General features: G+C 39.2%; 1 protein-coding gene across 2 annotated transcripts in view; it reads left to right on the plus strand.

Annotated features, from left to right (window-relative positions):
• The window catches only part of ITPR2 (inositol 1,4,5-trisphosphate receptor type 2), a 467,499-nt gene that overhangs the window by 404,216 nt on the left and 46,636 nt on the right, over positions 1-16,647 (plus strand). For both annotated transcript variants that reach the window (XM_046685544.1, XM_046685537.1), the window contains 3 exons: positions 879-1,009; positions 2,062-2,227; positions 13,448-13,608. In XM_046685544.1, coding sequence (XP_046541500.1) covers positions 879-1,009; positions 2,062-2,227; positions 13,448-13,608 — 458 coding nt within the window. The remainder of the gene's footprint in view (positions 1-878; positions 1,010-2,061; positions 2,228-13,447; positions 13,609-16,647) is intronic.

The raw sequence follows: 16,647 nt of genomic DNA on the forward strand, positions 1-16,647 counted from the left end.
AGCCTGGTAGTGTAGTGGTTAATTTCACGTACTCTGCATTGGTGGCCCAGGGTTCACGGGTTCGGATCCTGGGTGCAGACCTACACACCACACATCAAACTATGCTGTAGCGGCATCCCACATAAAAAATGGAGGAAAGATTGGCACAGATGTTAGCTCAGCAGCAATCTTCCTCAAGCAAAAAGAAGAAGATTGACAACAGTTGTTACCTCAGGGCCAATCTTCCTCACCAAAAAGAAAAGAAAAAAAAGAAAAGAAAAGAAAAGCACACACGCTTAGACATTGACCAAAATAATGAAATAATATCTGCCCTGATTTGTAAGCACCTACTTTGTGTATGCCAATCTCTATGCAAAGTGTCTTACATACCTTAAATATAATCCTTAAATAACCCTCTGAAGAGTTTAATCCTTAAAAAAAACCTCCCCATTTTACAGATGAGGGCACAGTAGTTAAGTAACTTGCCCAAATCCTAGTACTGCAACAGAGTAGAGTTTGAAGCTGGTCCCAGCTAGCTTCCTTGTGGATGCTTTACCCCCTGCAACATGTTTGCTTCCTGGGCGAGTTGATTGTGTTTTCAGGAGGTCTTACCCCAATCTCCCTGCACCACAACAGCACACAGTGAATATTAGCTTTCTTATATTTTGTCCTTTTCACTCTGTCATTTCCACCAATGCAAGGAAAAGTTATAGCAGGATCTTATATGTGTGGCTATATCAGTCTGTGTCAGTCATGTGCTGCCACATGTAAAATAGATGTTATTTGACTTCAAAAAATTGTCATGGCACAGTTCTGAAGAAATCGATCTTTGGAAGTAGATAAGAGTGTATTTTAAAAACATGCGTTTGCTGCACTGTTTAATTTGTGTGTTTTTATAGCTGATGAAGAGTATGAAGACGGAATTGAAAGGACATGTGACACTCTCCTTATGTGCATTGTCACGGTCCTGAATCAGGGCCTCAGGAACGGCGGTGGTGTGGGAGACGTGCTGAGAAGGCCATCGAAAGATGTAAGCTGGAGAAAAAGTACTTTTTCAAAGAAGCACATAATCATTTTTTAATGTTTCTTAACAGCATTTACAATGTGTTTTTTGTTTTCAGGTACTATATTGTGTTGTTTGCTTTAAAAGTATGACAGTGACCGTTAAAACCAATTAATGGTACACTAGGAGTACGTAGAAATGGCTAATGTGCTAAAAATCTATGTATGTTAGTAGGGTTATGAAATTTTCCTAAGTTTGAACTGTGTATTGTATTATAGCAACAAAATCAGGACTACAGACTTCATAGAGGAATTGACTGTTATATCAACGACAGAAACTAGGCTGCCTCTTGTCTGTCAGGTTTCTCAGGCATGAAGGTTTACTCTTTGCCTCTGAAGAGGAATAGCCTTTGTTATTTATCCTTGAATATAAAATTTGAACATATTCTAACAAGATTTCATATATTAAAATAGCAAGGCCAAAAAAATTCTCATTAGCTGCAAAATCTCAGGTGCCAGGCTGGGAGCTTGAAAAATCTCGGTTCTTCATCAGGCCAGCTCCATCATGTCGTCAGTTCATCTAATATTTCCTCATCTATAAAAAAGCTAAACTACGTGATCTCTAATGCGTATTATAACACTGTTCATCAAATAGAAATAGCTTTAACTGTGTGTACTTGACTCTGAGCCTAAGAACAAAACCTGCTCCAGAAATTGACATATCATTAGGTCCTCTTCAACTCTCTAATCTCTGACTTTAGAATTGGTATTTGTCTATCTTTTGTGCAGCTTCTGGGATAAGGGCCCACTGCACCAAAATACATTTAGCAGAATGACATGGTAAAGTGGTTTTTAATAAAAGGTAAGTCCCTCCATTTTGGGGGGTGGGTTGCATAAGTCACCCACTTAAAGAAAACAAAGAGAGAAAGTGGATCTTAGTTTTCCAACTTCACGTACTGTTTATGTTCATTCAGCAAACATTTATTGAATATCTTTTCTGTGCTCGATGATATGCTAAATCAACATGGCTTGAAATTGCATGTGCAGGTATATATTGTATATTTTTAATTTTCATTTCAGGAACCCTTGTTTGCTGCCCGAGTGGTCTATGACCTTCTTTTTTATTTCATTGTTATCATTATCGTTCTTAACTTGATCTTTGGTGTTATCATTGATACTTTTGCTGATCTCAGAAGTGAAAAACAGAAAAAGGAAGAAATTCTAAAGACAACTTGCTTCATCTGTGGTAAGTGTTCCCAAGATACTAAAATAATAGATGAAAAAACTGCCCAGGATGAAGGAGGGGCTAGAATGATTTTTATTTGTCATGCTTTGGGAAAAATTATTTCAAAATGAAAGCTGGACAAAATTCAGATTATGTAACTGAGCATTGGACTGAGATTCTCTGTTCCATAAATAGGCAGAAGAATTACATCCCAGAGCTATCTTGTCGTTATTTCTGCAGTTTGTATGATTCTCTGACTATAGAATGTGTTGCAAAATGCCATAAGGTTCCACCAACTGGCAAACAGATTTTTAATCACAGTAACATATTGATTAAACAACAGAATGATTTTTATTTTATTTTGCTAGATTCTGAATTCACACATGATTTTTCCAGCAGCTTGAACTTCTACTTACTGACAACACTATGTTTTGGGTTCTGAGCTGTGCTTTCTCTCCGTTTGTACACTACCCTCACCCCACCACCACCACACTGTCCTCCTCTTGTCCTATCTTAGCTCCCTCAGGTCCACCTAACCTTCTCTTTGCCCTTGACATTCCCTTTTCTCTACCCTCTTCTGCATAAACCTCTGCCCTTTGTGGCTTTAGTTGTCTCTCTAGGTGGCCTAGTCACCCTAGAATCCATCCCCCTCCTTAACTAATCACTGACTCCAGGTTACATTCACCATCTATTTTTCCATGTTGGGCTGAAGAATCTTCTAGTAAAAGTCATAAAACAAGCATAAGGGCTTTACTACAGCATTATTCTATATAACCCAAATTGGGCCCTCAATAAATCCCATTCCCTCCTTGATTCACTTTTTGTCAACTGTCTCATTCCCCTCAATGGCTCTTCCAAATCTTTCTATCATTCCTCCAATAGTCGGAGGTGTACCAAGTAATAACCTGTAATAATGAGCTGTATTCCAAGGAAGAAAACCTGAATTAGACATGCCCTTCTTCAGGGTGTATAGAAATCTGTTGCAGAATACAAATACAATAAATATCATTGCTATCTAATGTGTTAAGGAAAATGACAGAGAAGTTCACAGGCTGATATGGGGGCAGGAGAGAGTCAGGAAAGTCTTGCTAGAGGACATGGTGATGGAGCTGATGGTAAAAGAGGGAAGAGAGGTAGCTATATCAAAGTGGCTAGAAGCAGAGTGGCCAGCATAAGGAAAGGCATGGAGGGAAGAACAGCCCAGGAGAGTCTTCTGTTACTGTAACCAGCTCAGTGATGTTGGAGCATAAATTTCAGAGGAGGACATGCCAAGAGAAGAGGTTGGCCAGATGATATGTGGTCTTCTATATTAAAAAGCTTGGGCTATGTCCTGTAGACTTATAGAACATGGTGAAGCATTAAAGAATTTTAAGTGGAGGAGGAAAGAGTCTAATTTTTCTTTTAGAGCACTATGGCAGCTATGGGAGGTTGTTCTTCAGAGGACAATACTGGAGGCACAGTAATCAGGTAGGAGGTTATTACTATAGTCCACGTGAAAGGTAATGAAACTTTGATCCAGGAAAGGTAGGATGACAGTATTAAGGGTAGAGGGCAGAGTCTTGAATTATTTAGAAAGTAATAAGTGTTGATGAGAATGTGGGAAAAAGGGAACTCTTGTGCACTGTTGGTGGGAATGTAAATTGGTGCAGCCACTGTGGAAGACAGTATGGAGGTTCCTTGAAAAATTAAAAATAGAACTCCTATACAATCCAGCAATTCTACTTCTGGGTATTTACCCAAAGAAAACAAAAACACTAATTTGAAAAGATACATGCACCCCTATGTTCATTGCAGCATTATTTACAATAGCCAAGACATGGAAGCAACTTAAGTATCCATTGATAGATGAATGAATAAAGAAGATGTGGTGTATATATATAAATACACACACATATGTAGAAATATTACTCATCCATAAAAAAGAATGAAATGTTGCCATTTGCAACAACATGGATGGACCTTGAGGACATTATGCTAAGTGAAATAGGTCAGACAAAGACAAATATTGTATGATTTCACTTATTTTGGAATCTAAAAACCGAAACAAATGAATGAACAAAACAAAAAAGAAACAAACTCATAGATTCAAAGAACAAACGGGTGGTTGCCAGAAAGGGGGTTGGGGGGACATTGGGCGACATAGGTGAAGGGGATTAAGAGGTACAAACTTCCAGTTATAAAATAAATAAATCACAGGGATTTAATGTACAGCATAGAGGATGTAGTCAATAATATTTTATAACTTTGTATGGTGACGAATGGTTACTAGACTTATCATGGTGATCATTTCGTAATGCATGTAAATGTCGAATCACTATGTTGTAACCTGAAACTAACATAACATATGTCAATTATACTTCAATTTAAAAAAAAGAATTTTTAAATCTCAGTGGTTAGGAATGGATATGAGAGATAAGTTGGATGCCTGGGTGGATGGTAGTATCAAGAGTTGAGTTTGAGAATAGAAGAAAAAAACAAATTTTAGATAGGCATATGCTAAGTTTGGCTTTGGAGTTATCGAAATTGAGGTGCATACTGAACACCCCAGTGGGATATGCCCAGCACAGTGGTCCACAGAGAATGAGTCTGCACTGGAGACAATAATTGAAGAATCCTCAGCCTGTATGCGGTGGTAAAAGCTGGAATGTGGAGAAAGATTTCTGAGTAAGAAGAGAAGATGGAGTTTAAGTGGAAAATATCAGCATGGAAGAGTTGAGAGAGACAGAGAATCACACACACACAAACCTGTCAGGCAGAATGGTGTGAGGAGCGCCAGGAATGTGTGGCACATGGAAGTGAGGAGAGAACACAGCCTTGGGAAGAAAGGGATTGATTATCAACTCTGCCCAAGCAGAGAAGGCCAGTAACATATGAACTAAAGTAGAGCCTTTGGATTTCTCATTTAGGAGGCTTTGGTGATTTTAGATAGTCATTCCCACAAGGATGAGGGCAGATACCAGATTGTACAATACTTGGGGGAGACTTGCTGGAAGGAAATGGGGCAAAAAGAAGAGTCTTCTCTTTATATGTCTAGAATACATGGAGGAAAGCAAGACTGACATGGAGCCTAGGAGGATGTCATACGATGATTTGAGGAAGAGAGCCATTGCATGGAAGGGTGTGAGTTCCACGGAAGAAAAAGATGCTGCCCTTGAAAATCTTCCCATGCATCTTAGGATCTTGCTTTTACACTGCTTCCTCTAAGCCCTTTTCTTTGCAATCATAATAACTGTTATGTCAGCACACTACCTCTGAAAAACAGGGTTCTTTGGAAGAATGTATCAGTAGGGTGTGAGCCTCATTCTAAGACATGGTCCTGTCTCCCATATTTTAGTAACAAAAAATGTGAACAGCAAAATAAGCCCATCACTTAACCACCCTTCCTGTTCCTCTAAGCTTTCCCTTCACTGTCCGAATTCTCTTTGGCCTTTCACAGTTCTTTAAAAAGCCTATAACTTATAAATTCCTTTAAACATCGCAATAACCCACATCACCAGATTGAAATGTTTTTCTCAAATCTGATCATTAGTTTCCTGCTGACCTTTCTTCTACCTCAGATTGCTTGTACTCTGGTTCCATCACAAGGTCCTATTTTTTCTCCCAATCCCTAAATAAAAGGTTCTGATTTTATCACTGACTCCTTATCTCTTCTCTCTGCCCTCCTCTTTAACGCCATTTTATGCAGACGATAGCCAAATATGCAACCATAGCCCCAACCTCTCTCCAGACTTGTCCTTTGTTTTCAGTTGTTGACTAACATTTAGAAAGACATGACTTCCTGGCAGCCACAGTTACTGTGTCTAGAAACCAGTTCATCATGCCTTTCCATCTCTTTCCTGTAACCCAGCAACCTATCCTGACTTCCATATTGCAATTAATGATATTCCACTGTGCCTTCAGGTATCTGGGCTGGGAAAACTCCTCCATTGTTTTTAGCATCTCCCTTTTGCTCTTCCAGGTGCACTAGTTACCTAATGTGTTAATCAATCTGCTTTCACAATCTCACTCGCTTCCTTTCCTTTATTCCCAGAGCCGCACCTGGTTTTTCACACTCACCCTGGCTCGCACCCCCAAATGACCTGCTCAGTGTTGCCAGACTAATTTTTCCACTTTGAATTAATCATTTTCTTACTCAAAAGGCTATCAATAGTATCACACAGTTTATAACTCTAAACCTCTAGTTTTCCTGGCGTGAAAGGTCCCCACAATTGGACCCCTTCTTTCTTTGCCTACCTTTGCACCTATTGTTCTCCTATTTATAGCTCCGGTTCCAGTCCAACTGCATTATTCATCTGTGACTTCTAGACTCTCCCTGTGTTCTAGTATGGTATTTCCATTTGGAATGCCAAAACTCCTAAGCTATTAAACTCTTGCCCTCTCTCTGAGGCCCAGATCTAAGGCCATTGTTCCGTGAAGGTTTCTCCCATCTTACTAACCAGAGCAAACATGTCTGCTCCTAAATTCCTGACACCGCTCTTAGCTATATGCTACTGTGCAGATCTTTTGCTGTCTTATCTCCTCTGCTAGATGCTATGTGCTGTCATATTGTAGAAAGTGCGTGAATGTAATAGTCAAATAGACATAAGTTTACAATGGTTCCACATCTAGGCTATGGGGTCTTGGCCAAGTTTCCTTTCACCTTGAACTGTTGTTCCCTCATCTGGAAAGTGGGGAATATAATGCCATGTTTGGGGGTTATAGTGAGCGTAAATGAGATTGTGTATATCAAAATGCCTAGCTCAATGCTTAGCTGACAGTAAGCCCTCAATATTTGTTAATTTCTCTTCTTTAACAGATACAGATCTATGTCTTGTCCATTTTTATGCTTCCATTGTATGTATTGTGTATCATTCATAAATATTTGCCTAATGAATGACTATCCAATAAGTCGGTTCCGAATTAACATTGTCTCTGTACTTAAGTGGTTTATAATCTATAAAAGGAAACTAAGGCTAGTAAGTACTAAATTGATACATACTGCAGACAGAAATCCTGGGTGCACTGATTGCAACTTATTCCAAATTTTGTCACATGCAGGGTATTGTTTCTGGGGGATGCACAAGCCCACAGGGATATAGGGTGATATATCGGGAGTCACAAGGAGATGTTAGGTCTACATGGTCTGTTTTCCAGAAGCTTCACATTTATTCAAAAATTTGAGGGCATTTAGGCAGTTTAACCTAAGAGTAAATTTAAATAGTATTTTTATATTAGAACAAATAGAATGTTGTAAAGTGGAACAAATTTAGTGTGAGCATTTAAAATAAAATAGAAACTTTTTTAAAATTGAAAAGTGGTCCCAGGCAATTGTAGCTGCTAATCCTTGCAACCTCAGCAGCATAAGCGTTCTCTACTCTGCGCTCAAAGGACCACATGTGCATTAGAAATATGTGAGAAGCATTATGATAATACATATCTAGATGTGCATTCGTTCCTGGAATCGCTTACCATATATAAGATCTAATACATACCATCTATATTATAAGAACTCAATTACAACAATGATTTAAACACTTGAAATATTTGGGAGTTGTACTAGTAGACTATAAAATAGTTGTGGTCGATCTAGAAATGGTTCTTGGAAGAGTTGGGTGTTAAGCTGTGATCCAAAGAGGGATATAGTATCGAATAACAGAGGGGAGAACTCCACAGTAGGAGAGAACTGGCTCCAGGAGCATTCCAAGTGACATCCACGGTAGCAACAGAGGAGGTAGGGTCTGTGACAGGCAATGAGAACGGATGCGACTTCTCTAGCTTTGAAGGCAATGACCAGACATTTGAGAGTTATGACTCAGAAAACAATTGCTAGTGATCCAGAAGGCAATCATGATAGAGTGATGATTAGCAGATGACAGAGCTGAAGCAATAAGCATAGAAATTGGCTCTGGTATCCATATTAATTATTAATTTTGAATTACCAGAGGCTAAAAGTCCAGTGAAAAGGAGATGTCAACAGACCAGGTGTGACAAAATAACAAAATGGAGAAAGGACTTAATATTAAGTCAGAATTCCTATCATAAGGATAGTTAAGTTCCTAGAATTAAAGATCTTTCTAGATGATGTATATTGTCAGAGACGGGCCTTCTATGTTCTTCTCTCAGCATACTAGTCCCTTATTAGCTGTATTTATGCATTAAAGTCAGTCATTCGTTTATTTGTTCAGCAATTACTTATTAAGCATCTGCTAGGTACCAGGATATTGCAGTGAACAAAAATAGACAAAAAATACTGCCAAGCTTATTGTCCAACATACATAGAATGTCAAATGGTGACAGAAAAATAAAGCAGAGAAGAAGAATGAGGATGCTTGGGTGATGGGTGGGTGTGTGCCCATCCTTAGTCATACTATGTGGGAAACACTGCATAATATACGGTCTTCTTTTTCCTGAAAAGTTTGTATTGAGCACACAAAGCTCCTCATATCCTTCCTTTCTTTCTCCCTTGGTCATCTCATCTCATCCAATGCCCTGGCTTACATTATTCATTTTGTGTCATTTATACTTGAATCAGTGTTTTTACATCTTGACCTTTCTGTTTGGAATTTCCAGCTTCCTACCTGATTTTCCCAACACTGGTGGTTCTTTAGGCATCTTAAACTCAACACCTCCCAAATCAAACATATCCTTCCTCCAAAATCTCTGCTTTCTCTTTTTTTTCTCCTGCTGTAGTGATATTATCATAAACTCAGTCATTCAAGTCAGAAAATTCTGAGTTATTCTCGATTCCTCCTAAATGTATACCTCTAATTGGACATCAAGCTCTCTTAAATTTTCATTCCAAAATTCCTCTTCAGTCTCTCATATTCATGTATTCAGTTATTCTGTCAACTTTAGTTGAATGCCTGCTGTTTTTCAGATGCTATGCCAGGTACTGGTACTACTAAAATAAACCAGACAATAAAGTGGTAGAGGCTAAGGTAGAAATAGACAAATTTTCACAGCAAAGTGCTGTGGGCACAGAGAGCATCAACTAACTGGCTGTGTCTGTGGGAGTCAGAGTAGCGGCAGTGGTTGAGCTGGGTCTTGAAGAAGGGATACCTGTAAGGCGGGAAAGAGACTAGATGGGGGCATAGAGTTCTCAAAGGACTTGGTGTGCTTGGAGAATGGTGAGAAAGTCAGAGTGACTACAAGAAATGTGCACAGAGTGGATTGTCAGTGCATGAGCCTGAGGATGACTTCAAGTTCCCTGGTTGACAGGGACTTCATTAACAGAGGCAAAGAAGGGCTAAAGAAACAAATTTTTGATGAGTTGTGTTTGACATGCCCACAAGCTATCCAGGAGGATTTATCCAGGCGGCAGCTGGAAATAGAAACTGAAGTTGAGAAGAAAGGTCAGTACTGGGGATAAAGATTGAGAAATCATTAGCATGAGGATGGTTGAAATCATGGGAATGAACAATAAAGTTTAGAGAGTGAGACCCAGTGAAGATGAAACACAACCAGTTCCCCTCTTTTACATTCCCCTCCACTGCCCTAGTCCCCTGATGTCCTCACCCTCAGCCTCTTCTCCTGACAGTCTTCCTCAAAATCCTGCCACAGGAAGTGACTTAAAGCACAGCTCTGTACCTGCTAGGCTTCACTCAAAAGTCTACAGAATAAAGTGCAGGCTCCTTGGCTTTGCGTTTCAAGCACTTCGTGATTTGTGCCTTGTCATCTCCATTTCTGAATGTTCTCTTCTGGCCACACCAGAGGAATTGACATGCCCACAGACAGGTCATCTGCTTTCATTTCTAGCTTTGCCATGCTATTTCATCTGCCCAGGAGGCAAAAGAACGTGGCTTTGGAGTCAGAAATTGACTCCACTGACATTTTCACTAACTAGAGGCGTTAACCTGGGCAATTAATTGAATCCCTCTGAATCTGTTTCCTCACATGCTAAAAGGTCAGATTGGATTATTGTAATTATAATAGTATATTTAGATATCTTTACAGTTGTCAATATAAATAGGTGTTCAATAAAAATTAAGTACCTTTTATTACCATTGATCCTTTCTCCACTTGCTATAATCATGTTTCATAGGCCAGACATTTAAAGCTTTACACCTCTTTTAAACCTTTAAAAATGTACCTAGTCAGAATTCATTTTGCCCTCCTTTATGCTTCCTTGGCAGTTTATACCTCTTCAGAATATAACACAAGTTGTCTGTTTCCTCTACCATATTCCAGATTAATAGATAGTAGATGCATTATTTTTATAGCCCTATGTACCTTGCAAAAGATAAGTAATTGAATTGAATTCTGGGAAAAATCTACTTCAACATTTTCTCTCTTTTTTTTCTTTTCTGTAATAGCTCTATTGAGATATAATTTACATACCTTACCACTCACCCATTTAGTGTGTACAATTCGGTGGTTTTTACTGTACTCAGAGTTGTGTATCCATCATCACAATCAATTTTAGAACATTTTCATTGCCCCCAAAAGAAACCTCATACCCTGTAGCCATCACCACTCCACACCCCCGTCAAACCTTTCATCCTCCTCAGCCCTAGGCAACCATTGATCTACTTTCTGTCTCTATAGATTTGCCCATCCTGGACATTTCATATAAATGGAATCATATAATACGTTTTGTTCTGTGTCTTGTTTCTTTCACTTAGGATGTTTTCAAGGTTCATCTTATAGCGTGTATCAGTACTTCTTTCCTTTGTATTGAAGAAAAATATCCATTGTATGACTATACCATATTTTGTTTAGCCTTTCATCAGTTGATGAACATTTGGGTTATTTCCACTTTTTGGTATTATGAATAATGCTACTGTGAACATTCACGTACATGTTTTTGTGTAGACATATGTTTTTATTTCTCTTGTTTATATACATAGGAGTGGAATTCTGGGTCATAGGGTAACTATATGTTTATGTAACCTTTTGAGAAATTGCCCAACTATTTTCCAAAGTTGCACTATTTTGTATTTCTACCAGTAGTGTATGAAGGTTCCAATTTATCCACACCATCACCCACACTTGTTGTTATCTGTTTTTGGTTATAGCCATCCTAATGGAATAATACTTCACTAGTGAAATGTTTTTAATTCATTCAATCAATATTTTATTCAGTGCCAACTATATACCAGGCACTGTTCTAAGCTATTGGGACCATTGGTAAAAAAAAGAGACAAATATATCTGCCCAGGGACAGGCAATAAATAATAAACATAATAAGTTTCTATGTAAGTTCCTGGATAAAATGGCATTCCTTTCTTCTGTGCTGATTAGCAGGCAGGATTTTTCTTGCACAGTTATTTTTACCTCTTTATCTTAAACTTGTAGTGCAGTTTAACTTAACAACTTTGATAGGGCGGTATTCAATCTGTTAGGAGTGGTAAGCACTAGAGGAAAAAGAGGCAGAAAGGGGAAGAGTGATTGAGAGTGTTGGCAAAAGGGAAGGGACAGATTATAGGATTAAATAGTGTGATCAAGTTAAGCCACATTGAGAAGGTGAGATTGGAGCAAAAGCTTGAAGGTGAGTGAGTTAGTCAAAGAGAGATCAGAGAGAAGAGTATTGTGGGCAGAGGAAACAAACAGTCCAAAGGCCCTGAAGCAGAGATCTCTGTGCAAGGAACAGTGAGGAGGCCAGTGTGGCTGGGTGAGAGTTAGCAAGGGAGAGGATAGTAGGGGACAAGGTTCCAGAGGCTATGGGGCCAAATCACTTAGGATTTAGTAAATAGCTATTGTGTGGGTCATGCTCATGCTCCACCACTTTTCATTGTTTATCTAAAATTCAGACTTACCTGGGTATCCTGTATTTTATCTGGCAACACTGCTTATAGACCATTGTAAGGACTTTGAGCTTTGTTCTGAGGAAGTGAGGAGCCACTACAGGGTTTGGAACAAAGGAGAGACACCGTCCTACTTAGGTTTTTAAAGGATCATTCTGCCTGCTGCGTTGAGAATAGGCCATAGAGAATAAAAGTGAAAACAGGGAGGCCTGAGAGGCTACTGAAGTCATCAGAAGAGAGATGATAATGGCTCAGACCAGGGTGGTAGCCATGGAGGTGGTAAGAAGTGATCAGATCTGGATATGTTTTGAAGGTAGAGCCAAAAGAATTTCAACGTGAATTGGATGTGATATGTGAGAGAGAGAAAGAGGATTCAAGGATGACTCCTAGACTTTTGGCTTGAACAACTGGAAGACTAGAGTTGTCATGGAATGAGAAGAGGACTGTGGGTGGAGCAGGTTTGGGGAAGAGGGTTAGATTTTATTTGAGGCCTGCTGAGATGATGATGATAGGTCAAATAAGATGAGGCAGAGCCATCAGCCAGCCAAATTTCATGGTATTTTCCATAAAAATATCCAATAATATAATTTAAAAGGTCACCCCTTCATAGGGGACAGATTTTTTGCTTATTGTACTATTTAAAACGTCTGAATGGTCAAATGGCCTTTTTTCTTTCTTTCTTTCTTTTCTTTTCGTTTTTTAAAAATATAATTAGGAAAAGAGTAGCCAGGATTGGAACCCAGTTTCCTGGGTTTTTTCCTCCAATATCTGAACTGGAAAACCAGACTGAATACCAACATGTCATTTTACTTGGCAGGCTAATTCATTTTTCCATAGATGTTTTTCTTCATCTCCATTCATTTCCTTTCATCCACTGTTCAACCTTTGAGAGAAAAGAATCTTACTACCCAGATCCTCTCTTCAGTCTCCTTCCAGAGGTTGAAAATGTGCCCTGGAAATTGAGCAGACCGTCCTCTCCCCAAAATGCCGGAACACAGCTGGACAAGTCTTTGAGTCCTTATTGCATTCAGAGCACAGATTGCTGTGCAGATTCACTTGCCTTTCACTGGTTTTGAAGAGATGACTTTCTCAGCTGCCTTCCCTCTTTTTTCTCAGTTTTCTGCATGAAATGACATTTGTTTTCCATCCTGATTAGCAAGCGTGCCTTTTCTTGCACAATCATTTCGACTTTCTTTTTCTTACACTTATCGTCCAGTTTAATTTGACAATTTTGATGTGGCTATGTTTAAAATTATGTGCAAATTTTACTTCTGTAATTGGACTGTGTGTTTCCAAGGATCCACGGGGAAAAAAATGTTAGTTGGGAAGAAATCTATAAACTATGGCCTTTTTTTCAGGAGGTCTTGTGTACTGTGTTGTTTTTAATCATAACATTTTAAATTGGCACACTCTCACAGAAAGCATTTTTTGCAATAATTATTATGTTTTGTTTTATGCTAAGAAGTGAATGCTGATTAAATGACAAATTACATACATTGGTGTTTCCTGTGTTTTGCAGGACTCGAGCGAGACAAATTTGATAATAAAACTGTTTCATTTGAGGAGCACATCAAGTCAGAACACAACATGTGGCATTATTTGTACTTCCTGGTCCTGGTGAAGGTTAAAGACCCAACTGAATACACTGGACCTGAAAGTTACGTGGCTCAAATGATTGTGGTGAGTGATCAGAGGGTTTTATTCTGGGACTCTTGCATTTCGTATGCTTTCTGCTTCTCTCCCCTACCCTTCTCTCAAAATATAAAGGTAATAGCAGTCATTGTGTTAACTTTTAAATAGAACTGTCAGTCACTGAGGAGCCCCTTTCTGGCCTCATCATTTGTTCCCAATGGACTTCTTGGTTATACAACCAAACCTAAGTCTCAAATACGCAGATGGTATTTTCTGAAGAATTTTCTGTGCAATGAATAGCACCATCTCGGTTATGTCTGTCATCTTCTGACCTCGTGCCTCCTGTCATTGTTGATGTCTCAATTCCTGAAATCTGGAACTTTCCCATTGGCAAATATGAACTGAAGATTCATACTTTAAGAAATTCCTTGCATTTCAGAAATCAAGCGTTTAAGAAATTAAACTGTGTTTGGGAAAAACATAAGGTTCGATCTCAGTGGGAGAGCACTGGCTTTCTGTCAGTATACACTTTGGATAGATTTACCAGTGTTGGCGATGGATTTGCACTGATCCACATCCAGTTGCTTATAACTCCTCACTAAGATCAGTAGCATTGTGCAGAGGGTGTGGCTGTCGATGATTCAGAGTTTCTTCTGTTTCAGAGAAGATTGAAACTAACTGGCTTAAGGAGAAGTCAAAGTTACAACTTTAGTGTATCCATGATAGATATTTAGTGAGTGAGTATCATGGCATCTGATACATATTCTTGCATTCTTACAATAAACATAGCTGTATATTGGATTTTCTTTTTCTCAAAAATCATCCTACAACATTGTGTTCACTGTTTGAGAATGAAGCCTTAGAAGAGTCATGGGCTTCCCTGCTCCTTGGTCCTAAGGATAACATTTAGTAAGCACCAAAGCCAAAGTGTCAGGAGAGCCAGGTAACAGTGGCTCTGTATCTTTCCCTTTGAGAGCTTATCATCTACTTAGGAAGACATAAACCATAATATAGAGAGCAACCAAAGAATATTTCAGAGGCTAACATATTAATAAGTTAATATTGTAATAGTTTACCTTACCTGACAATATGTGTGTGTTACAGGAGAGCTACATGTAAATTGAATTTTTATAGTTCAGTATTTTTCATGCTTTTTTGTTATTGACTTGCATCATACTATAAGGTGTTTTCTCTAAATTCTTCATATGACTGTGGGCAGAACCTAATATTCTTTCTTTTCCCTCATGTTTTCTTTTCTGCCCTCTCTCCTTTCTAAACTAGGAAGAAAGGTAATCATTATGAGAATATGCATTCATAGTCGTTATTTATACATTCTTGATCTCAAGATTCTCAGAGACTATTTGTGTGAAATATTTTGTCTCTGCTTGCTCGGGGGAAAAAGTATGTAAAGCAATACATTTAAAATGTGACCTCACATTGTTATATTTTTATCAAAGTTTGAGTAAATTTAATTAATATACATTTATTGGGCAGCCATTCTTGGACTAAAGGGTTTCAGGGAATACACTGAAGAGTTTGATACATTCCTTTTCTGCCAAGGAACACAGAGCTTAGTAAGAAGGAGTGGAGAATAAAAGCATAATAGGCTGAGCTCCCCAGGAGCGGAATAAATAAAAATCTGTGAAGGCTTACAGATGTAGAGAGACATCCAGCTGGGAGGTGGTGCAGGGGAACTGGGGTGTGTGTGTGTGTGTGTGTGTGTGTGTGTTGGGGGACAATCATCAGACAGGGTAGATGGGGGGGAGGGGGTGTCTGCTGGATTAAGAGTGAGTTCCTGTAAGAGTGAGCAGCCTGAACAAAGGCATAAAAGTGAGACTCTCAGACACTCTGGGGATCATTATTTGCCCAGTTTCACTGGCACATAGTTCACCTGTAAGGAAGCTCTGAGAGCTATGACAGAAAAAATAGATTGGACTTTTGAGCAGTACGTGTAGGCATTTGGACATTATTTCATCAGCAATGGGAAGCCATTGAAGGTTTTAACTAGAGAATGGTGTGGTCTATGCAGTTGTCAGGCAGTGGTGTGTAGGCTGGTTTGGTGAGGGGAAAGATGAAGTCAGAGGTGGGTTTTTGCATTTGATGAGATTAGGGGTGGGGGACATGGGACGGGGCAGGCAGGAGCAGGGGAGGTGGGAAGCTGTAAGATGAGCCAAAGATGCCTGGCCTTGTGACCCTGGTCTTTAGGAGAAAGGTGGTGTATCAGTTTCAGAAAGTCTCTTTGTTAGAAGAAGCTGGTCAGAGAAGAAGACTTGTTGATTTTGAAGTGAGACTGGAGGCCGAGTCATAGATAAGGAGGGACAATGTGGTGACCACAGCATGAGCCTTAGAGCCAAAAAGATCTAGGCTTAAATTTTGGCTCTATCACTTCTTTGCTGTGTGGTCTTAGATATCTTGATTGAGTCTTTGAACCTGCCTGAGACTCTGCCTCCTCATCTAAAAGGCAGAAAATTGGTGTAAGATGAGTGAGATGATGCGTATAAAGTGTGCAGCACAGTGTGGGTACTCAGTAATTGACAGTTTTCACTGTGACGGTCCACATGGAATGACAATTGAAACCATCAGATTAGAGGGAGGTGGGAGAGGGGAGAAAATGTAAAGAGAGAAGAGAAGAGAAAGCCAGAGACAGAACTTGGGGCATCCTCCATTTAGGAAAAAGAAGAAAGACGTAAAAGATGTACAAAAAGATGTAAAATAAGTAGAAAAGAAGCAATAAAAAGGGCAGAAGGAGAACCGGGAAGTGGAGTGTGTCAAAAGCCAAGTGATGAGCATTTCATTGTCAGAGTTCAACAGCATCAATTACTGCAAAGAGGCCATAAAGAAGAGACAAGTCAAAGCCTTTGGATTTTGTAGTAAAGAAATCATCAGGTGAGTTTTGCAATAAAGAGAAGACTGCTGTGAAAATGTTGACCCATCTTTAGCCTTAACATTAAACCAGCATTTTGCCAGGCACTTGTGTTTCAATGTTTAAGTATCCACGTACTTATCCTTATTTCTGCGCGTCCTCTTCTGTCAGAGATCTCTCCAGAACCATGACAGGAGGGAGAAAAGCTCACATGCTTATTCCAA

Source organism: Equus quagga, chromosome 1 (assembly GCF_021613505.1).
Source record: "Equus quagga isolate Etosha38 chromosome 1, UCLA_HA_Equagga_1.0, whole genome shotgun sequence".
NCBI lineage: Eukaryota > Metazoa > Chordata > Mammalia > Perissodactyla > Equidae > Equus > Equus quagga.